This window comes from Oncorhynchus nerka, linkage group LG7, assembly GCF_034236695.1.
Source record: "Oncorhynchus nerka isolate Pitt River linkage group LG7, Oner_Uvic_2.0, whole genome shotgun sequence".
In the NCBI taxonomy this organism is placed as follows: domain Eukaryota; kingdom Metazoa; phylum Chordata; class Actinopteri; order Salmoniformes; family Salmonidae; genus Oncorhynchus; species Oncorhynchus nerka.
Genome location: NC_088402.1, coordinates 50,823,964 through 50,848,799, shown reverse-complemented (window position 1 = coordinate 50,848,799; position 24,836 = coordinate 50,823,964). Strand labels below are relative to the sequence as shown.

The 24,836-nt window shown below is 42.6% G+C and overlaps 1 protein-coding gene across 1 annotated transcript in view; it reads left to right on the top strand.

The window, feature by feature from the left end:
• Positions 1–22,154, top strand: part of LOC115131874 (fibulin-2-like) — a 46,523-nt gene extending 24,369 nt beyond the window's left edge. The window contains 15 exon segments of the mRNA XM_029663936.2: positions 5,824–5,938; positions 6,633–6,762; positions 8,890–9,109; positions 9,461–9,685; positions 10,768–10,872; positions 11,583–11,684; positions 13,760–13,894; positions 16,728–16,865; positions 18,066–18,209; positions 18,320–18,448; positions 19,258–19,383; positions 19,634–19,879; positions 19,963–20,086; positions 20,666–20,793; positions 20,796–22,154. Of these exon segments, the coding sequence (XP_029519796.2) occupies positions 5,824–5,938; positions 6,633–6,762; positions 8,890–9,109; positions 9,461–9,685; positions 10,768–10,872; positions 11,583–11,684; positions 13,760–13,894; positions 16,728–16,865; positions 18,066–18,209; positions 18,320–18,448; positions 19,258–19,383; positions 19,634–19,879; positions 19,963–20,086; positions 20,666–20,793; positions 20,796–21,022 (2,294 nt within the window). The 3' untranslated portion in view covers positions 21,023–22,154.
• The last annotated feature ends 2,682 nt before the right edge of the window (positions 22,155–24,836 follow it).

Genomic DNA, 24,836 nt, shown 5'->3' with positions numbered 1-24,836 from the left:
TATATGTTTCTTGCCCATAATGTATTTATCGGAGTCATTGACCTCACAATAAGCCAGATTCAAGTAATATACGCTTGAGTTGCTGAAACAGGTACAGCAGGCACTGCAGAATCAGAAATGACAGCTCATGGTGTTGAAAGTAGGCAAATTCGAGTAGGCATAATTCATTTACAGTGGGGCAAAAAAGTATTTAGTCAGCCACCAATTGTGCAAGTTCTCCCACTTAAAAAGATGAGGCCTGTAATTTTCATCATAGGTACACTTCAACTATGACAGACAAAATTTGAAAAATAAAATCCAGAAAATCACATTGTAGGATTTTAAATTAATTTATTTGCAAATTATGGTGGAAAATAAGTATTTGGTCACTTACAAACAAGCAAGATTTCTGGCTCTCACAGACCTGTAACTTCTTCTTTAAGATGCTCCTCTGTCTTCCACTCGTTACCTGTATTAATGGCACCTGTTTGAACTTGTTATCAGTATAAAAGACACCTGTCCACAACCTCAAACAGTCACACTCCAAACTCCACTATGGCCAAGACCAAAGAGCTGTCAAAGGACACCAGAAACAAAATTGTAGACCTGCACCAGGCTGGGAAGACTGAATCTGCAATAGGTAAGCAGCTTGGTTAGAAAAAATCAACTGTGGGAGCAATTATTAGGAAATGGAAGACATACAAGACCACTGATAATCTCCCTCGATCTGGGGCTCCATGCAAGATCTCACCCGTGGGGTCAAAATGATCACAAGAACGGTGAGCAAAAATCCTAGAACCACACGGGTGGACCTAGTGAATGACCTGCAGAGAGCTGGGACCAAAGTAACAAAGCCTACCATCAGTAACACACTACGCCGCCAGGGACACAAATCCTGCAGTGAAGTGAAGTGAAGTTGGCTAGAAAGCATTTGGATGATCCAGAAGAAGATTGGGAGAATGTCATATGGTCAGATGAAACCAAAATATAACTTTTTTGTAAAAACTCAACTCGTCTTGTTTGGAGGACAAAGAATGCTAAGTTGCATCCAAAGAACACCATACCTACTGTGAAGCATGGGGGTGGAAACATCATGCTTTGGGGCTGTTTTTCTGCAAAGGGACCAGGACGACTGATCCATGTAAAGGAAAGAATGAATGGGGCCATGTATCGTGAGATTTTGAGTGAAAACCTCCTTCCATCAGCAAGGGTATTGAAGATGAAACAGTCTTTCAGCATGACAATGATCCCAAACACACCGCCCGGGCAACGAAGGAGTGGCTTCGTAAGAAGCATTTCAAGGTCCTGGAGTGGCCTAGCTAGTCTCCAGATCTCAACCCCATAGAAAATCTTTGGAGGGAGTTGAAAGTCCGTGTTGCCCAGCAACAGCCCCAAAACATCACTGCTCTAGAGGAGTTCTGCATGGAGGAATGGGCCAAAATACCAGCAACAGTGTGTGAAAACCTTGTGAAGACTTACAGAAAACGTTTTACCTCTGTCATTGCCAACAAAGGGTATATAACAAAGTATTGAGAAACTTTTGTTATTGACCAAATACTTATTTGCAAATAAATTCATTAAAAATCCTACAAATTGATTTTCTGGATTTTTTTCTTCTCATTTTGTCTGTCATAGTTGAAGTGTACCTATGATGAAAATGACAGGCATCTCTCATCTTTTTAAGTGGGAGAACTTGGTGGCTGACTAAATACTTTTTTTTTGCCCCACTGTACATCGTCTTCATTATTTTAAGATTTTGAAGAAAATAAAACGGATCTGATTATATAAAGTGATCTGGTCCACGGGAAAGACGTGACTCCGATGTATATGGGAATATCATTGTTTAGTTTCTTTGACATTCAGAGGCTGAGCTATACAACCTTCTATAGCCTGGGAGACAAAACATTGTCTTTTCTTGAGAAGTAATCTGATTCTGTCACTATCAACTTATTAAGCTGTTCCCTTTCTGTACAATAGAAGATGTTTACACCCAGACAGATTTTAGGGAAGCACTTGTGACTTTCTCGCTTTAGGTTAAACCACGGAAGAAGAGTAGAAAGTAGTTCAAGCTTAAATCTTTCTGCGTCGGTAGGCCTACTCTGTCTGGGGTGGAAAGGTAGGCCTAACTTTTGAAAGTACAATGCTCAGATGTCTAATGGCATCAAGATGTAATTATTTGCAAACAGGGACAGTTTCGTTGCAAACAAGACACTGATTTGGCCTGTAATGTCGGTCATTTGTGTGGTATTAAAAAATATTCTGCTAATATGTAACATTTTCTCAGACATGCAAATACGATGTGAGATTCATGCAATGATTTTACTTTAAAGGAGATCTTTCCATCCCTACTCTTGTCAACGGTGGTCTGCGAACCGACAACCTTCTGGCTCGCAGCCCTGTGCACAATCAAAGTTCCCGTGTTGCCATTTAATGCTTACAGGACGAATAACAGTTTTTAAAACTCTGATATCCACTTTGTTTTAATTATTATTTTGGGTATATTTTGGGTATTTTGTTTTTCAAGCGTTCAGGGAGGGTTTAGGTAAATATATATTTAGCTGAAAGGAGGGCCATCCCTTTTCATTTCAGAGAGGTCGATTTTCTTTGTGTAACCCTTATTAAAAATAATGTATACTCCCTAATGAGTGTGTTCCTGCTTGACTATATTGTTGACGCAAGCCAGATCTGGATAGGTATTTTACATATCAGCTAAGCATATGATATGTTATAGCAATATGGGGCCTGAAGACACAGCCCACTGGGCACAAACTGGTTGTATGAACGTTGTTTCAACGTAATTTGTGTGGCTCAGAAAATGAAATGATCTCCAAAATATCGCTATTTTTAAAACAAGCCATAGAAAGTTGGTTGCAATTTCAGTTTAATCCGCCAGAAAAGACAGAACAAATATTATGGTTAAACTTGAATATACTAATTGATAAAAAACTATATATTTTTAATAAAAAGCAATTGTTTAATATTTGTGAATTATATCATACATAGGACTGATGGAGTTATGTCACACATGCAACTAACAAAAATATATGGAAATGTCTGCTCTACTCAAAAGTGAAAGTAAGGAACTTGTCTGTCGGCCCTGCATTAAAGACCAACATTGGTTAAAGAAAATTGTGATAAATAAAAAAGTATTGCAAAAATATTTAGGAAGATATTTTTTCGATGTACCGATTCCATGGCACATGGTTTATAAACATTTCATTAAAATACGATGCATAATTCTTTCAACTAAAATAACGTTAAATATATGTGGAATATCCCAGCTCTGAAGATTTTGCTGCGAAAAGACAGAATCATTAGATCATTTGTTTTGGTACTGTCCGTTAGGTACTTTGTTTTTGGTCACAGGTTCAGGAATGTCTGAAGAATTGCAACATTTACCTGGAGCTAACTCTGCAAATAGCACTGCTGGGTGATTTTATAAAGTCATAGTCAATCGATCAATAATACTCTTAGCAAAAATGTGTATCTGTAATATACAATATGTAGAAACTATGAGAATAGAAAGGATCAGAACTTCTGTGAAACATCACAGCACAGTTTAAAAAAAATATGGCAAATAGAAATCAAAATGGATGGTCTTCAGAGACAGATGAGGATAGCTGCAGGATGGGACTTAAAACAAACAAAAGATAACTATTGTAGAATATACTGTGTCCATAAAATGTATATAGTATGTATAAGATGGAAGTAGAAGCCTAAGTGATGTTGTCCATTAGTTTACTTCAATTAGGACAGGGGTTGTACGGTGAAAGAAATACAAAGTATAAAATTGAGATCTCTATCTCAACCAAAAGTACAAGTTAAAGAATAGGAATCAATCAAACATTAAATTCACTTTAAATAAAGTTTGAGTTGATTTAGGTCTACTCTTTAACTTCGATTTTTGGTTGAGATGGAGATGTGAATCCAACATATCAGTTATTCATTTGTAGACAAACTGGAATTAAAGTCAGAATAAATCAGTGGCACTGATGGAACAATCCAAGGAGAAGATACATCTCCTTCAAATGTTGATATTTGGTTGCGTTGACAACTAAACACAATTCAATATCCCTTTTGCAATGCAGTCAATAAAATAACCTATGAACTTGTCGACAAGTTAACAAACGATATGTTGGATTCACGGCTCCAACTAAAACAAAAGTTAAAGAATAGGATGAAGAAACGATCCAAGCATTGGATACATCTCCTTTAAGTTTGAATATCTGGTTGCATTGCCAATTCGATAGGACTTTTTGCAATACAGGTAATAGCCTAAAGGTAAGGCTATCTTACAAACGAATGTACCGTAACAGTTTTTATTCAACATTAAAATTAGTAACAGATCCACGGCCACATTTTGAGCTTACTGTAAAAGTAGTATTATGTAATGATGGAAAGTGTGTATGTTCAAGATAGCATGCAAAGGTCGCCGGTCTGTGGGTTCTGCACAATATAAATATCTGTGCAGAAGCTCAAACAACATTGATCACTTGCACTATGTACTTGTAATGTAATCTCGACTGCAAACAAGGTCACTTGGTTATGATATTGGATGAAGCACATGACGTTTTTTTAATTTAACCTTTATTTAACTAGGCAAGTCGGTTAAGAACAAATTCTTATTTACAATGACGGCCTAGGAACAGTGGGTTAACTGCTTTGTTCAGGGGCAGAACCAGTTCTTATATAAATTCAAAATATCTAACATTGTATTCCCATTCGCTCTTTGTTGTGCTTTTAAATGGTTTAATGTGCACTGAAAACACATTTAGATGACAACTAAGCCAACAATCAGACATTGTTACTCCATTGAAATTTGGTTGTGCTTTCAGATGATTGAAAGCATATTGATGCCACATTGGGAATTCAACAAACTTCAGGCTGTCTTTTTGAGTGGGTGAATAAAGGTTGAAATCGCATTGATCAATGTCTCAAAGATTACCCACGTTGAAATGACAGTGTGCCCAGTGGGACACCTTGGTTAGAAAACATGTTACGTTAGCAACACAATTTGTAGCAAACAATGAGTTTGTGTGGGAGAAATGTCCTGAAAGAGGCACATCATAGATTCACCTAATTATACCAACCAGAGAGATACAGTATTGTAGGCTACGGGCCTACCTTTTCAGCAGGCATGGCTACACTCAGAAACATATCTTTATCCTGGAGGGTTAGGTTCAGTCTGTCCAAATGAACTACAATACAGCACAGGAGGCACCAATGAAAGTTGGAATCGATGATCTGGAGTCATCATAGTCATGACCACTGAGGAGGCCAAGCATATTTTAACTCTAAATGAGATGCTATGTTTTTTCCTCTGTCTGTTCCTAGTGATGTATGTGGGTGATAACGTGTTGCCTGAGCACTGATTAGCCTTCAAGCTAAAATGTAGGATGTATTGCCTCTGAAATGTACTTTATAGTGTCTAAGGTTTCACAGTGCTCCCTGCCAGGGAAACACACAGGTGGAAAAGAATAACAATTTGTTCCTCATTCTGTTGAATGTGTATTCAATCTATTCACCAAAAACACATTCAGACAAGGTCAACAACTTTTAAAATACATTGTGGAACAGTAAAAGTCAAGCTGGGATGCAGACTCACTCTCAATAAACTTTATAGGATCTATTTTGATATTGCATAGACTACAATCGTACACATTAAAAGCTGCCTTCCATGAAGGACTGAGTGAGATCTATAGCGTGAATGATACAGTCTGAGATTGCGCTGTCCAATGGCGATCTCTTCATTATCTTCTATTACTTTTATATATATATTTTTTCGTTTCATGTGTTCCCTCTGAAACACTGACTACAACCATGTCTGTCTGTCTGTTTCTGTAGTTTCTTCCAAGGAGTTGGTGGAGATCTGTTGTGAGACTGGGGAGAAGTGGGCCTCAGCCAACGGCCACTGCAGAAACATGGAGCTCCCCAGAGAGGACAGACACTCCATCTGTCGGTAAGCCCATGGAGACACACTGGACACAAGTACTAGGATGCCCGATTTTTGTGTAGTAAATCCTTAATTCCTCAACTCAAAACCGGAGTTTTTCCTGGTCATGCTCAGGGTCCTACTTAGCTACAGAATGTCTTAGAAATGTCAGCTTTACTGCTTTCACCATGCCAATGAGGGATGGCCTGTCTGCTTCTGCTTCAGCCAACTTGTCGTGGATGGCAAGGCCACTATGCATTAGTTTAGTTCATTCTCATTTGTGTACTTTTTTAGCCTACTTAAAACATGATCATCTTAGAAATGTATTCTTACAGTATGTGATTTCGCTTTCTGGGCCCCATGTCATTATTTTATGGCATGATTCAATGAAAGTTGTCTTTGATGTTTTGTATATGAAGGGAATGATATGACTTTCTATCTACAATTGGATTACAAGTGACAATAACAAAACCAAACATTTTACAGGCCCTCTCATAATCTTTTGAAAATTATATTATATTGCACAGCATAATACTGTTAATGTTTGCCTTAATAGACTTCCAATTTGGTTCTATAACAATTCCAGACGATGCTGGTTTTGGCTAGAGCTAGGCAAAGATAGCCAACCTACTACTAGTCTAAGACCAGTTAGGCATAGGCACAGTCAAAACACTGCCTCACATTCTAACATCCCTCCTGTGTTTCTTTCTTTCTCTGCCAGGACGGCTCAGAGACAGTGCTGTCTGGGCTCTCTGAAGGAGAGTCACTGCTTCTCTGGTATGAATGCAGCCAGAAAAGGAACTGTGTGTGAGGTGGACAACAATGACCAGTGTGGAGCTGACTCCTACAAGGTAGATTCTTCCCATGGTTCTGTTGGTTGGTTGGTGTACACCAGAGTTGTGGGTTTGATTCCCACATAGGCCACATTACATATAGTGAGTAAAGTTCTGTTGTTCTTGCCACAACCAACTCCTACTTCTGTTTTAACACTGAATATATGTGCTTGGATTTGGATTAAATAATTTGTTAAATGTCCATATATTCTTATCTGACCCTGTTTCCTGAACTGTTAAGAGAGCTGACCGAATTTGCAGGGTCAGTCCCCAGAATGATTTAAGGTCAAACATAGCTTACCTGGAATGAATTTAAATCAAACCAACTATCTCTACAAGACATTAATAGCCACAGTTTCATCGATTAAAATGTACAGTACAGAGACAACTTTAAAAGTAGTTTAAAGAAAACCTCCCTGCAGATTTCGACTGGCCCTAGTTATTGCCATTGAAGACCACACCAATCAGGAGGACCGTTTAGAATCGCTCTGTGATTCAATTACCTCTTATTCAATTAAGACAAATAACAGAGGGAGGACCATGTTTGTGGTCAAGGTTCCCACAACTTTATGGTTTACAGTCATGAATGCGGTTGCAGTACTGCAGGAGATGTCTCATGCCATTTTCAGCATCCTCTCTAGATCAATAACTTGGACTCGCTGGTATTTTGAAAACAGTAACCATATTTAATATTTCTGGGAAAATGTAGCTATGTAGCTCAAGGTCTGTTATGGCCATCAGTGAGAGTCCAGGCATTGTTATGTAGTGTGGACTTGAAGTGTATTAGCCCATACAGAACCATTTATCTGCCATCATACCGGTGTTCCAGGAAGTACCTAAAGCGCCCGGAACAGTGGGGAGCCATTATATATACAGTAGTGGCCAAAGGTTGAGAATGACACAAATTTGAATTTCCACAAAGTGTGCTGCTTCAGTGTCTTTAGATATTTTTGTCAGATGTTACTATGGAATACTGAAGCATAATTACAAGCATTTCATAAGTGTCAAGGGCTTTTATTGAGAATTACATGAAGTTGATGCAAAGAGTCAATATTTGCAGTGTTGACCGTTCTTTTTCAAGACCTCTGCAATCCGCCCTGGCATGCTGTCAATTAACTTCTGGGCCACATCCTGACTGATGGCAGCCCATTCTTGCATAATCAATGCTTGGAGTTTGTCAGAATTTGTGGGTTTTTGTTTGTCCACCCGCCTCATGAGGATTGACCACAAGTTCTCAATGGAATTAAGGTCTGGGGAGTTTCTTGGCCATGGACCCAAAATATCGATGTTTTGTTCCCCAAGCCACTTAGTTATCACTTTTGCCTTATGGCAAGGTGCTCCATCATGCTGGAAAAGGCATTGTTTGTCACCAAACTGTTCCTGGATGGTTGGGAGAGGATGTGTTGGTACCATTCTTTATTCATGGCTGTGTTCTTAGGTAAAATTGTGAGTGAGCCCACTCCCTTGGCTGAGAAGCAACCCCACACATGAATGGTCTCAGGATGCTTTACCGTTGGCATGACACAGGACTGATGGTAGCGCCTCACCTTGTCTTCTGCGGAAAAGCTTTTTTCCGGATGCCCCAAACAATCGGAAAGGGGATTAATCATAGAAAATGACTTTACCCCAGTCCTCAGCAGTCCAGACCTTTGGCAGAATATGAGTCTGTCACTGATGTTATTCCTGGAGAGAAGTGGCTTCTTTGCTACCCTTCTTGACACCAGGCCTTCCTCCAAAAGTATTCACCTCACTGTGCATGCAGATGCACTCACACCTACCTGCTGCCATTCCTGAGCAAGCTCTGTACTGGTGGTGCTGAATCAACTTTAGGAGACGGTCCAAGTCGTATAACACTTCTGCACAGCCACACTATATCTCAATGGTCACTATTTCAGTTTTATGTTTCACTCTCCCCCTTGTAGCCTGAACGATATCCTGCTGAGACGGAAGATAGAGGGTTGAAATAATTGAGAGAGGTGGGGATAGATGTGAAAGGGGAACTTTGAGCTCCGCGTTTTATATGAAACCCCTTAAACATAGCGTACAGTATATTGTTTGACCGTGCAGCCTTCTTCCAATAAGGCACAATGGATATGGTACATGTAGATGTTAAATCTGTCGATGTTGAATCTGTCCACCCTATAGGAGTGTTGTAGCTGCTGCTCTCTGGGGCTGAGGTTCCGTAGCGAGAGCTACCGCTGTGAGGCTCACCAGTACCTGGGTTACCCCTGCAGCCACGTCTTCCTCACCTGCTGTGAGGGAGAGAAGGGGGAGGCAGGGGAAGAGGGAAAGGGAGGAGAGGGAGATGGCTGGGACAACCTCAAAGAAAGGCCCGCACTGGACCCCACTGCAGTGCCAAAAAGAGGTAGAGTCGTGCAGACACGCACGCACACACTACACACACACCACTGCACTGTCAAGGGGTAGTGTAGCACACCAGTGTACTGCCAGAGAAAGGCATAAACGAGAGAATCTTTACCTCTCCTTACTAAAGAGAGGCTTTGTAGTGAACTCTTCCCACTTTGTGCACCACACTACCCTGCCTGAGTGAGGGCAGGTTATTACTATACTGTACACTCTTTTATAAGGGATAGAGTTCCTGTTCTGTATTCTCTTGTATCCAACTTCCTTGGTTCATCTGCTCTACTTGACTCTATTATACTGTACAACACAGAGGTAAGGCTATTAGTGACAGTCCTCTCTCCTTGTCCTGTAGTGTCAGACACCCCGTTCCCTAAAGAGGCCTTCTCCATCGGGGAAGAGGAGGAGCAAGAGAGGGAGAACACGGTGGAGGGCCCTCCAGAGATGGAGGATGTAGATGAGTGTCAGGTGAACCAGAGCACACTGTGCCACCACAGGTGTATCAACACCTCCGGGTCCTTCAGGTGTGCCTGCTACCCTGGCTATGTGCTGCAGCAGGACGCGACCAGCTGTGTACCAGGTAAAGGAAAACTTCTCGTAGGTTATTAGAGTATGTCAGACCATGCACCTTACAGTACTCCACAATACTGTATGTGCAAGATCACTTCACAAATAGCCTGGGTGTCTGGCTGTTTCGCCATTGAATAATGGCACACAGTTGCCTTAATTGGCAAGAGGATGGCAAGTTGGATAAAGTGGAAACAGATTGGCAACCCTAAAGTATAGAACAGTTATGTAAATCTAAGTCCATAAAACCACTGAAAGAGGACTGATTCCGGAGTGTAGTACCTTTGTGCCAGGTAGTACATTGTGCCAAAGCAAACAGTATGATTGACGGCATTCCGTGTTTTCAGATACCTGCTAGTCTCTATCTATCTGTCTATATTTATCCACACTTTGACAGTATATGATTTTCCTGCTCTAACTGGAAAGAGTTCCTGTCTACGGTCTGATTGAATGGTCATTGTTATCGATATAGGAACATTCAGAATCACTTCCTGATCTCGTAGAGGTGCTCACCTAATGGCTGGTAGGCTTAATGCTCACCATCAACTGAACACGTTTAGATTGTAGAGACTGATCTTGGAGATGAAGCTTTTTTTACTGGAATAGATAGATGTTGTACCTGTATATTATTAACGTCTCATACTGTTTCGATAAAGCCTCTTGTCACAGTTATTACAACAGTTAGCCTACATACATTTAGATGAGTAAAGAAAGTATTTCCAGGTATTTCCAACCTACTGTAAGTGTATTAGACCTTTAATGGGGCTTTCACCATTACAAGCCTGTCTTAACAGGAATCTGATGTGTGAGACCTACTTTACAGAAAATTACAGTGAGTCTGCAGGTTGAGTCCCACTAATAAAAACACAGGTTTGTCTGCAGGCCATGCCTTTTCCTATTGTACCCCAACTCTCTCTCTCTCTCGCTGAGGGAACTTTTATCTGTGCTCCGTGGCTGTCTAGCCTCATATCTGTGGACGAATTGAAGGCATTTCACAGATTTCTCCTTATCCACAAAGATTGGATGACTTGGCGGTTTGTTGGTTATGCTGTTGAATTAGTCTTTTCCGTGATGAGTTTATTCCTGTTTTCACAGAGACGGTGGATGAAGAGAACAGACTGAGAGAGGATGACAGGCCAGAGGTTGGGTCTACCTCCACTGCACCCCCCACCACTACAACCCCTGTCAACCCCTGTGAGGGTGAGTACAACCTCACTGTAGGCCAATGTCTACTGTGTTTTCATATCTTAAAATCAGTTATTAGTCTTGATAGGAGAAACCAAACGCAGGTCTGGAATCAGTGTGTGAAAGTAGTCCCATTAGGGAACAGCCTATTAGGTAGGAAACAGAAATGTAAATAATTAGACACCCATCCGGTCCCTTAAGAGACCCCAATGCCCAGGTTTTCAGTTATACACCCTTCTAGTGTGATTCATGTCACATTCCTTCACATGACAGTTTGTTCCTCGATACCATTGTAATACCATTCCATTAGTTCCGTTCCAGCTATTACCATGAGCCATTCCCAATTAAGGTTCCACCAACCTCCTGTGGTTTAAATGTCACATAAAAGTATTCCGATTGCATCAAAGGCCATGAAGCTCCTGTGTGTATTGAGAAGTCTCCAGCCATCCCTGTGTAGTCCAGCATATGATATCTAGTGTGGGTCTCCTCAGGGTGTGTGTTTGCCTCCATAACTCCAGGGTGGGGTCCGGTCCCAGCGGCCGCAGGAGGAAATACAATACAAACAGGTCAGGGGTCAAAGTGGAAACAGGAAATGAGTGAACAGGGATACAGTAAATCACACAGAGGTTATCTAACACACACATGCAAGGCCAGGGACCTGCCCACTGACTTATGTCACCCTGATTAGAGTGTGTTTTGGTGTGATGTTGTGCCCCTCTGAGCAGGAAATAGCCACTGTATGCAACAGTGCTCCTCGGTGGCCGGAAGGCCTCACTGCTCCTGTTTCCCAGGGTTCTCTCTGATGGCTGACGGGCAATCCTGTGAAGGTAAGGGACTCGCACGCACACACACAGAGCACTAATCCCCTTTTCTCATCATGACACTAGAGGAGATGCTCAGCTGCAGACAAACAGAACCTCATATTCAGAAGCAGGCTCCACTATGGGATTAAATTAGTTTCTATCTATGTGATCTCACACTGTTCTTTCACTACTACACGTCACACACGTCTACCGGTTGAGATCTCCCTGACCAAATCAAATCAACACACAATATGGGATTGTATGGTTCAGTGGCGGTCGGTGACATTTAAGATGAGGGAGGACGATTTTTCTTTTCACGAGCATGGCCTTATTTCTATTACAGCATATTGGATGACTGTCATTCATTTTCCATTCACCCAGTTCAATGTAACAGCGATAGGTCAAATTTCCCTATACCCACCATGAGGTTGCTACAACCTAGCCTGTGAAAGTTTACAATGTTGATGCACACAGGTCGAGAGAAGCATTTGAGGTGACAGACAGTGACACATTCAATACCGCCTTGCACACTCTTGCCTGCATCTAGCTGATCTAGGGTGTAATCATTAGTCCAACAGTTGCAAATGAGATTTCTATTGGACAAATTTGTTTATCCCCGTTTCGTTCCGTTTAAGAAATGTTTTTCAACAGAATCGGCGGAATGGATACACCCCTGATCACGCGTAAACACAGTTCACTTTCATAGTAGCCACGTTATATTCCTTCTCGCATCTATGCGCTCTACTCCTCTCACCCTTTCCCTTCTCTTGTGGACTTCAATGTACAATACATCAGCTGTATGTGACCAGGCAAAAAAAACTTTCCAAGCCAAACCATATCATAATCGCTACACACAGCCCACATCGTTGTCACCATATTAGCTAAAGTAACATCATAGTCAACATAGCTAATATAACTAATGCCTTAGTATACCTGCAGAAATCATGCATTAACGTTAGTGTACAGTCAGTAAGCAGTTTAGCACATACCCCGGTGGCAATAAATTAGTAAAACCAAAGCTTACCTTGACTTGGAATAGTTCCAGTGTTGTGTTGGATAGTCATAGTCAGGTAGCTAACATAGCATCCCTCTGTTTGAGCAGGCTAAACTAGCGAGCTGCATTTTCAAGTTAAGTGAAACTGAAAAACAATGACAGTCTCTCTCTCGCTTCTCCTTCATTTTGGAAGAGATGTATTTGTTCAAAACTGTTCAGCTATTGTCTTACTCTCTCTTTGAGTCAACTACTCACCACTTTTTATGCACTGCAGTGCTAGCTAGCTGTAGCTTATGCTTTCAGGACTAAATTAATTTTCTGATCCTTTGATTGGGTGGACAACAGTTCATGCTGCAAGAGCTTTGATAGGTTGGAGGACGTCCTCCAGACGTTGTCATAATTACTGTGGAAGTCTATGGAAGGGAAGAACCATGGGCTTCCTAGGTTTTGTATTGAAGTCTAAGTACGCAGAGGAGGACAGAAGCTAGCTGTCCTCCAGATACATCATGGTACTACTGTAGACCTTCATTGCAAGACAGTTTGTTTTGATCAATTATTTGGTGATGTATATTTATTGACTATAGTTTTATGTTTTATGAAATTCATTGAGGAATATGGTCCTCCCCTTACACACCTCTGAGGAGCCCTCACTGGTGTGGTTGTATGGCTGTATGGTTGTATGGCTCTTACGATGAAGCCATCTCTTCTTGCAGACCTAGACTTCCTGCTTGGTGGCGGTGGACTGTTCTGTTGTGACGTGGTGAATGGTGGTGCAGTGTGTTGACAGATCTCTCATTGTGTGAGATTTATACCCAGTGGCCGTGCCCCCAATCCCTCCTCTCTGTGGAGGCCAAGGCCAGGGCCATGCAGACTGCTTAATCTATCTGGGACTGGCACTGTGTTGCACTGAGAATTACACATGACTAGAGGTGACTATAGGGGTTATTCTAATGTGCTTACTTTCTCTCTGTTCTCTCTCTCACACACTCTCTCTCTCTCCTGCCCCTATTCTGTCTTTCCACCGTTATATCCCCCTCTCCCATTTGCACTCATCTCTCTCTCTCTGTCTCTTCCTCTTTCCCCCCCTCACTCTCTTTCCACACAGATATCAATGAGTGTTTGATGTCCACCCATACCTGTCAGATGAATGAGCATTGTGTGAACACGGCTGGGAGTTTTGTGTGTCGGCGTCAGATCACCTGTCCTCTGGGTTATCAGATCAGCAACGATGTCTGTGAAGGTACTGTAGCTGCAATCTGTAGCAGCGCCCAAAGCATTCACTCTCCAGTAGGCACATGCATAGGTGTAACTTGTAGCAACACAACAACTGTGCATTAACTTGACCTTTCACAATGTGAGGAAAGCACATTGCTTAGCTTTACAATCACAGTTGCCACCCTTGGGAGAGTGACTACGAGTCAAAGGTTGGAAGCTGCCTATCAGATCTGTAACCATTCGTCATGTCCGCTATAGTGCAGTTATAACACAATTTCGCGACTGACCACACAAGCAAGTGTTTTTGATACTGAATATGATTACAAACTAGATAATAGCAGTGTGCTGTAGTTTCGGTTTTGTTCTGTCTCTGTACGAAGAACTCATTTGACTTGTGTTTATGTTGGTTGTGCCCACGGCTCCAATGTCAGAGGAAACCTCAGAGCGTTCTTCATTATTTCCATAACCCATACTTGGCAGAGTATGCTAACGCCGGGCTCTTACACACAGCCAGTGTGCTCTGAGATAGATCTGTGAGATGAGCGGGTTGTTAAAGTCCTGTTGGTGATCACTGAAGGATGAGTCTCAATGGGCTCTGTTAGAGGCTTCAATGTAAATGAAACTCACACAGCGGTGAACCAAATGAGCATTTAAACAGGGCTCATAACGGCTGACACATCAGACGGCTGGTTGGAGTGAGGTGTGTTTCTACTCCCCTTTGAATTCCCTGCCCATGACTTCCTACACATCGACCAATCTCCCTCTCATCGACTGAAGTCCACAACCCCTCCCGCATCTTACAGGAGAGCAAAATTCTCTCCTCGTTGCTTACTCCAGGAGTTGATTGCCATCCCCAATTTCTTAGCCAATAATTGCAATCCCTGCTTGGGGGGGAAGAGTGAACTCCCTGGTCTCTGTGAGCTCATCGAGCCAGTTCCCTCCTTGATTTGTTGTGAGCCAATTACCTTCCTACAGTATTGCTTTGACTGCGACTGAACACCCTGCCAATCTGTGGCCAACACCCTGCCACACGTTTATCCCTAGTCTCGCTCTGTCTCAGTGTGCCTGGTTCTGTCAGGCCTGTGCTAGCCTTACCAGGCATGTCTCAGGGCCGGGATGGTGTTAATAAGCTAGTTAAGCCCTGCCCTACCCAGGGGACATACTGGGGCTTTAGCGTGGTACATACTGTATAATTTCCCTACAGGGATCATGGAGCATCACGCACCCATACAGTACATGCGGTTTCACGCACAGACTAGGACACACACTTGGTTGCTTGCTGCATGCACTCGCACACACACAGACACACACACACACATAGTCTTGTATAACTAACCTTGTTGGACACACAATTCAGTCCCATTCAAAATCCTATTTTCCTTAACCCCTAACCTATCCCTAAGCTTAACCCTAACCCAACCTAACTCTAGCTCCTAAACCTAATTCTGACTCTAACACCAATTCTAACCTTAACCCTAAACCCCCTAGAAATAGCATTTGAGCTTGTGGCAACAACAAAAAAAAGTCCCCAGTTTGTTTAGTATTCTTGTGGGGGCTTCTGTTCCCCACAAGTATAGTTAAACACACACACACACACACACAAAAGTTCTCTCTAAGTCCTGTTTATGACAGATGTGATTTCCCTACAGTGATGAGGCTCTGTACAGCAACAGATATGTCAGTGTAGACAGCTGGGGAATCCCAGTGTAGACAGCTGGAGGAGCTACAGCACAGAGCTGGGTGGGTGGAAATGGGTGGTCCCTTTTATATTTTTAGTAGAAATTGTGCACCAATATTGCACCAATATTGCATTTGAAAAAGCCTGCTATATTAAATGAAGTAGCCTTGAATGTAGACCACATGGATAATTGACTTGCTAAAGGGACAAAATGCAGCATTTTGACATGTCAACCCTGTGTCACCTCTACGAAGACTTTGACCCACTTATAACCCCAACATCATTCACCATCCTGGTAAAGCCCTAGTTATTTTGTTGCTTTGACGGTCATTTCTGAAGACTATTATTTATTTCATGTGGTTAGTGATTCATTTACATCTGTCCCTCATTTTAAGGTGAACCCTGCTAAGTGAACTGATTTTTTTCATTTATTTTTTTACTTCAAAAGAAACATTGGAACATTTAATAGTTCAAAACATAGTGTACAAGCAAGTGAGTTAGTCCTACTCTTCTTGGCCATTCCTGGTGTTTTGTGGTGGAAAGCTGAGCAGGTCGAGTATTACACGTCAACCCTGTTCCCAATAGATAGAGACATGCTAGAAATGTTTTAACAATTTCATTTGTTTTGTGAAGCTTGCATTTAATTGCCACTCCCTGTTGCGCACAAGCTTCCATTTCCTCTGTCACAAAGGGATTGATGTCTGATTAAGATGAAATCGTCAACCCTGTTATCATCAACCCTGAGAACACTAGAGAACAGCCAGACTAATAACGCACACTATTGTCTGACGGGCTGACTCAATAGAGACAATTCATCATGTATAAATGATCATTCTACCTGCTGTAGAACTACTGCAATGAGGATGATTGATAGTGGGATCATTCCTAAGATCCTCTCTGACGTTGGAGAACAAACCATTTTATTGTTGAGGCAAAGAAGGGTGTTTGGATGGATCTATGTGAAATGATTCATCTCAAAGCCACAGTGACACCCAGTGGTTACAGTAGACATGACACTAACAGGCTCACAACGTATGAGTAGTTTTGCTTCTCTTCAACTCGATGGATTACAAATGGATCACAAGCTGACATTAGTTCACCAACCCCAAAAACATGTGTCGTGTATTAGGCTTTTATTTCTAAACTACATCCTGTTTATAATCACCGTCTCTGTCCACAGATATTGACGAGTGTGTTCAGGGGACTCATAACTGTGGGCCAGACTTTGAGTGTGTGAACAGTGAGGGTTCGTTCAGGTGTAACGCCAAACCGCACTGCTCCATGGGCTTCACACAGGACACACGTGGGAATTGCATCGGTAAGAGGGGCTGTCCACACTGACTGGGTGGGCTAGGCCTGGGCAGACCTGGGACACTGTTAACAGGTGTAATAGTATGCACAAAACAATATGAACATAACTATAGTAGTGTGTCAAAATGAACGTAATGGTTTACCCAGTCCTGATCAGGTAAAGAGGGGCTAAATGCCACACAGGTAGTGAGGTTTAAACCAACACCCAGCAGACCAGACCAGGTACAGAGGGGTTAAATGCCACACAGGTAGTGAGGTTTAAACCAACAGCCAGAAGACCAGAACAGGTACAGAGGGGTTAAATGCCACACAGGTAGTGAGGTTTAAACCAACACCCAGCAGACCAGACCAGGTACAGAGGGATTAAATACACACAAGTAATGAGGTTTAAACCAACACCCAGAAGACCAGACCAGGTACAGAGGGGTTAAATGCCACACAGGCAGTGAGGTTTAAACCAACACCCAGCAGACCAGACCAGGTACAGAGGGGTTAAATGCCACACAGGTAGTGAGGTTTAAACCAACACCCAGAAGACCAGACCAGGTACAGAGGGGTTAAATGCCACACAGGTAGTGAGGTTTAAACCAACACCCAGCAGACCAGACCAGGTACAGAGGGATTAAATACACACAAGTAATGAGGTTTAAACCAACACCCAGAAGACCAGACCAGGTACAGAGGGGTTAAATGCCACACAGGCAGTGAGGTTTAAACCAACACCCAGCAGACCAGACCAGGTACAGAGGGGCTAAATGCCACACAGGCAGGGGATTAGAGGGGAGCACAGCAGACTGCAGCCGGGCGGATGAAAGCCAAACCTCCTCCTCCAGTCAGTACATTCTGATGCTGAGGAATGAGCCCGAGGGACAGGAACTGGGGCATGTCTAGGCAGTTCTGAACCACTGTAAAACATTGTAAAATACACAGTTAGAATATTAGAAATTAGAGTTACACACACACACACCAAAATGATCCCAAGGAATGGAAGTGTATAGTGTGTCTGCCTTAGTAACACAGTTTAACTAAATGGCTGACACTCTCTCTCACTCTCTTTGTCCCCTTTTGCCCTGTCCTCTGGTTTTCCTGTTCTTCCTTTTCCATCCTCCCTTCTCAAACTGCCCCTCCACACACCTATGTTCCCTCCTCCCCCTATGTGACCGACCCTCTCTCTTCCCTCCGTGTTCATCCTCCCTCCATCTATCAGACATAGATGAATGTGGTGTAGTAGGCCGGCCCTGCAGTCATGGCTTTAACTGTATCAACACAGTGGGATCCTACAGCTGCCAGATGAAAATCATAATGTGTAACCGTGGTTACCACGCAAGCCCTGACGGAGGCAGGTGCATAGGTAAGAGGTGGAGTAGTATACAGATCTGTGGTTTTCATTTTCATGGTTACCACCAACAAGATCTCTCCTCTCTTCCCCTTGTCCCTCTCTTCCTCACTTCCTGTGTCCAGATGTGGATGAGTGTCAGAGCGCTCTGCATCGCTGTGGGGAGGGACAGATCTGCCACAACATGCCCGGATCCTACCGCTGTGACTGCCAGACGGGCTACCAGTACGACATGTTCAGGAAGATGTGTGTGGGTAGGTACTGTGTGACCTACTGACCTCAAGCAAAGAAGTTCACGCTTTTCACTTGCTTATTGAAATGAACCCTTTGTCAGAATAGTTCTGGATCATTTTGGTAGGCTGCTGCAATATGGATTAAAATGTTCAGATGCTGTTCTGTCTCTATTGCTCTCTCTTAAATTGAGAAGTAACATCTCCAAGCCCCCCCCCCACCTCATCTTCTTACCATTCCTGTACCATACCGGGGTATATGGTATTACCGGCAGTGCACACAAGGGGCACTATTTCTTTGCAAATGTATAAAATAACACAAAAACTTATTTAGGCAGCAGGGAGGGCATTGATTGTCTCTGCTGTAATCAAGAAGCTTGATCTGGCAAGCTAGCAAGTTAGCAAACCAAATGCATAACTGGAGCCCTGAGCTGGAGATACAATATTAGATAGCTAACTTGTAGCTTTTTTACGGTACCTTTGTGGTATACTGCCCAAGCCTATTTTGTTCCTCGCCTGGTCTTCTCTGTGTTGTGGCAGAGTTGCTGCAGTTGGTCTCCCAGGCAGCTAGTCAGCCAGCCAGGCAGCCTCTGCAGAGAACAGTGTGCTGATTCACTGGGTTGTGACTTTAATAATAATGGACTCCAGTGGGATGTTTAGACTATCAGCAGGCAGCTGGCCCCTCCACTTCACACCCCTATTCACACACACATACACGCACTAAGGAGGTGTACAAAAACACATACATGCGTTTTGTAAACACACTTTCTCTCTCACACCCACATTCTCTCTCGCTCTCACTCACACACACAATCTCCCTCCACTCTCGTCAGATGTGAATGAGTGTTGGCGCTACCCCGGCCGCCTGTGTGCCCAGACCTGTGAGAACACCCCGGGATCCTATCAGTGCTCCTGCACCGCTGGCTTCAGCTTATCCAGCGATGGCAAGAACTGTGAAGGTGAGTGTGTGTGTGTGTGTCCTGTTACACCCCCAGCAGGACAGAGAAGGCTTTTGTTCCCCACCGTCACACCTCTAGAGGACTGCGAGATTGGACTGATAGTCTAAAGCCAGTAGTGGCTGTTGGCGGAGAGACATAAGAGCCTTAAACATATTGCATTCTGTGACGCCATGGACATCATGACATTGTTTCATGAGTTACTTTGAAACGCTACAGCGATGGTTTAATTCCATCCTTGAATGTCTTACAGATGTGAATGAGTGTCTAACCAACCCTTGCAGTCAGGAGTGTGCCAACATCTATGGCTCCTACCAGTGTTACTGCAGACAAGGCTACTACCTGAGAGAAGATGGACACACCTGTGATGACATTGATGAGTGTGCCCAGAGCATTGGCCACCTGTGTTCCTTTAAGTGCGTGAACGTCCCAGGGAGCTACCAGTGTGCCTGCCCTGACTACGGCTACACAATGTCTCCCAATGGACGCGCCTGCAGAGGTGAGGAAACAGTGATGGACACATGCCATACACCTAATACATACACGCATGACCTCCGAGCTGACTATGGGTTTGGGTTACAGACATAGACGAGTGTACCACCGGGGCCCACAACTGCTCCTTGGCTGAGACCTGCTACAACATCCAGGGAGGCTTCCGCTGTCTGTCCTTCGACTGTCCACAGAACTACCGCAAATCCTCTGACACGTAAGTTACTGTATCTCAAGTCATCCGTTATCCCAGCAGTTGAATTGAAGAATTTTAAGCTTCTGTGTCGTTGGAAAAGTTCAAACAAAAAAAATATGGGCATTTTCAACAGTGTTTTTGTGTTGCCCTCTGGGGCTGGTCAACTGTGTTCTCTTGATTTTCTCGAAGCTCAAAGTTCTTTTGAGGTCTTTCTCCAATCTGGCGCAGTGTACGCGGGAGGGAACGATGCTTCCCTTAAGGGTAATGTGTCAGGCTGGGTAATCTGATCTAAGCTGTGAAACAGAAAGCCCACCTGGGACAGAGGCCATGACAGGACTAGGAAGATCTGTCTGGAATCACATCATTGAGTTTATGGCTTCATCTCTCTTCTATTTCTCTTTGGTCTTATTTTGAAATGACCTGGACAAACAGACATGTTTTGCATATAAGATTCTGACCACATTTTATGTTTTGATTTCATGACTCTGGCTCTCTGACTCGTGTTTTTACTATACTTTTGTAATTTTTTAATATTTTTATTAATGTTGTTTTTCATTATAGTGATTGTGTGATTCTGACTCTCATTGGCTGGTCCTCTAGTCGCTGTGAACGACTGAGCTGCCCCAACTTCCTGGACTGTCAGAACTCTCCCCTGAGGATCACCTACTACCACCTGAGCTTCCAGACCAACATAGTCATCCCCGCCCAGATCTTCCGCATTGGCCCCTCCCTGCCTACTCCGGGGACAATGTCATCATCAGCATCACCCAGGGCAATGAGGATAACTACTTTAGCACGCGGAAGCTGAATGCCTACACAGGCGCAGTGTACCTGCACAGGCAGGTCCATGAGCCCCGGGACTTCCTGATTGATGTGGAGATGAAGCTGTGGAGACAGGGCACCTTCACTACGTTCCTGGCCAGGCTCTACGTCTTCATCACAGCCAACTCACTCTAACAGACTGGCCCCCAGCCTCCCCTTGCTCCTACCCACCTCCCTAATGGACAGCCAGTTCCCCTCTGACCCCCTACCCCTCAATGGACAGTATGAATTTTGACAATAACTCAGTCAACTTCAATAATCATACCAGTTGCCCAATTTCATAACACATTGATGATTAGGGTTGCAAAATTCCTGGAACTTTCTATAAATTCCGTGGTGTTCCCGAAATCCTGAAGGGAGGATTCCCGGAATCAGGAGGGAATAAGCAGGAAATCCGGAATTCGGGAAATACAATTTCAAACCAGGATTTCTGGAAAACCAGGGAATTTATAGAAAGTTCCAGGGATTTTGGAACCCTACTGGTAGTAGCAAAGGTCGTTTTGCACTGTAAAAAGAAATATGTTTGAACTTTAAAAAACCAAGTGACCTGGCTGCCTTAGAATTGGTTATGTCCACTCAGTAGGTGAAGATGAGTTGACAAAACGGAAAATGAGTGACATTAGTTGATTTACCTTGAAATCTTAAGTCAGTGAGCTAGAGGTACCACTAGTTTTTACAGCCTAGAGCAGGTGTAGGCAACTAGATTCAGTCGCAGGCCGTTTTTTGTCAGAGCTGATGGTCGGCGGGCTGGAACATAATTATTGCAATTTGTACACTGCAAATTGACTACAACTAGACCCAAAAAGAGATTGTAGTTGAAAATAACAATAATTTCATACCTTGATTACATTGAAACATGATCACATGTCTATTTTGTTTGATTGTTGTGGAAATACTTGGGAATACATTTCCTAATTGTATTTTTTTAACTAAATCACTTGGGGATGGTTTTGGCTCACGGGCCGGATGTTGCTGACCCCTCGTCTAGAATGTCTTTAACCCACTAAGACAGGTTGTGTTGTCAGTCAAAAAGTTACAGTATCAGTGCCTCACTCCAAATGATCATTTTATCTCTTTTTTTTAATCCCTTATGCTGCTGTTCCCTTCTATCCTCTTGAAGAATTTTGTACCACTATGCTAATTTAATATCACAGTTTATTTGTACCTGTGTATTATTCAGACACATTATGCCTGGATGTATCATATTTCTGCTGGTTTTGTAAGCTGCAAATTATTGTATTTTTTAACTAAAACTACACAAACTGTTTGATGTTCCGTGTCTATATAACCTATAACAGTATCCATATATGGTGAACAGATTCAAATGAAATACCAGGCACATTTTTGGACACATAAAATCCAACTTATGAAAAGAAATCAATTCAATTTACTTAAAAGTAAACCAAGTTACTGCTACTCCTGGTTCACAAAGTGCAAGTGAATCCAGACAATAATTTTCAACTTGTGTTAGACTTGGGTGATGTGATTACGATATGTCAGAACATGTCACACTGCAAATATACATGCCTATTTACATACCTTTTCACACCTTCCTAGTGAGATCATCACCGTGAGAGGCCTTCATTTACACTATCTACCCACAATATAAAGACACACGTTTTACAATGACTAATAAAAACAAGCTAATATCATAGTGCGAAATGCTTGTAATATAAACATGTAATGATCTTATCGTATAATAATATAATGAATCACTATATGACGCAGATGTTCTTTCTCCCACTTCCTCTCTGATTTTGTAGCACTTTTTGAAAGAGTAACATCTCCATCTACAGGACACAGTGTGTTCTACACAGTCTGTAGTGTATACACCAGTGATGCATGACTGGAATTCAATCAAACTCACAATGGAAATGTTTAGTGTCTGTTGACAAACTGCTGCCCACATACACCACCTGGGACAATAGTAGGTTTTCACAGAATCCAAAATGAATTCTGTGATTTTGTTTGAACATGGCAGAGCTACTGTGTTAATACCACAATGCAGTTTTGATTCGATTGAGCCCATAGCTACTGAAATGTTTGCCAGTTGCCAGTGGAATCTTGTTTTTTTTTACATTCGGATTATTTTGGTTTTATCTGAAGGTCAGAAAGAGTACAGAATGTGGGACTATAATTAGAATCTCAGGATGGAAACTTTTTTTAAATGGAGTGTATAAAAAATATTAGATGCCCTCCCTGTTTTTTTTATGAGATTCAGTTTGCGCTAAGGTCATCTGCTCCTCTAGCCCTGGGCTCTGAGGACCTCCCTTACCATTGTAAACACGGAAAGGGTGTGAGTGGCTCCTTGGCAACTGTATAAATGTATATTGCACATCCAAAGAGAGATGTTTGCCAGTTATCTGCTCATTAGAATGAGTTATATTTCCAAAGTTCATTTCAACAAAAGAAACTAAATTTCATTTCGTTTTCCACTCTCCCTGGTCTAATTTTAGTCCAGAGGCCTTCTCTTGGCTCCGAGAGAAAATGTGATAGCAATTATGAGGCACATGCTTCATAGCTAAACTGTGTCTTCCACACAGGGGAGATACTGAGCTGTAGTGAGGTAAGATAACTACCACTGTGCCTACCTGTGTCGTTCTGTAGCCTAGTACACAGAACAAAACCTACTGACAAATATCAACATACACAAACAGTCATGTCCATATATGATGACTATGCTATCATACTGACATTCTTTCTCTTACAAAGGTGTTCAACACAAGATGGCTCCCGAGTGGCGCAGCTGTCTAAGGCACTGCGTCTCAGTGCTTGAGGCGTCACTACAGAAGGTTTGAATCCAGGCTGTATTACAACCGGCTGTGATTGGGAGTCACATAGGGCGGTGCACAATTGGCCCAGCATTGTCTGAGTTTGGCCGGTGTAGGCTGTCATTCTAAATAAGAATTTGTTCTTAATTAACTGACTTGCCTAGTTAAATAAAGGTAACAACAAAAAAAGATAAGTGGCCAGCAGTTTTAGCTATAGTGACCAACCCTACAGTACACTACATGGGTGTATTGGGCGGCTCTCCCCTCCGTGTTCACTAGAGTCAAGCCCAAGCACTTCCTGCCATTGAGGTGCCATCCGACACGTACTTATGAGTGCACTGGCCTTGATCGATGGTCCTTTTCCACAATTAGCTTTATCTGCTGCTCTAGATTGGCTTGTGTTGTGTTTCAGGGACACAGTGAATCACACATCCCAGAGAGGGGAAGTTAGGAGACATGCGGCTATAATGGTTTCAAAGGACAGTCACAGGAAGTTATGAAACGAAGGGAGAGGGACAAGAGAAAGTTCTAGGATAGATCATGTGGAGACATTAACCCAATGATAACTATACCAGGTCAGAAGACAAGTAGTGTTTTGGCATTTGTGTTTCAGGGGAAGCCTTGACAGTGTTTACATTTAAACAAGGCAGCATCAAATTAATGTTAATGAATGAGACTGTTTGAAATTCCATTTGTTTGCAGTGAACCTGACGGAATCTTTAGCCGTATATACTATAACCCCAAATGACTCATTCATGCCCCCTCCTCTCCCCTGTAACTATTCCCCAGGTGGTTGCTGTAAATGAGAATGTGTTCTCAGTCAACTCACCTGGTCAAATAAGGGTTAAATCTAAATGTAAAAACCAAACACATTCCTTATACTAATCAGACGCCACCTCAGCATCCTTGTCCTAACATGACGATAAGCAGAAATACGATGACCAAAATCGAATGTGATTCTTTCAGAAGCTTAGGCCTACCTCCCAAGTGTAGAGCTCTCTCTCTTGGGGGAATTGGATCAAGTAAATGCAGATAGTTTGTTTTCTCATACTGTACAGAAGAGTTGTGTCAAGCTGTAAGTACAAACGCAGATTTGAGGGTGTTTATTGGTTTTTACTGTACTTTACATGACTATCACTATCAATGTCACTATCTATGGTCTGTGAGGAGGGGATATG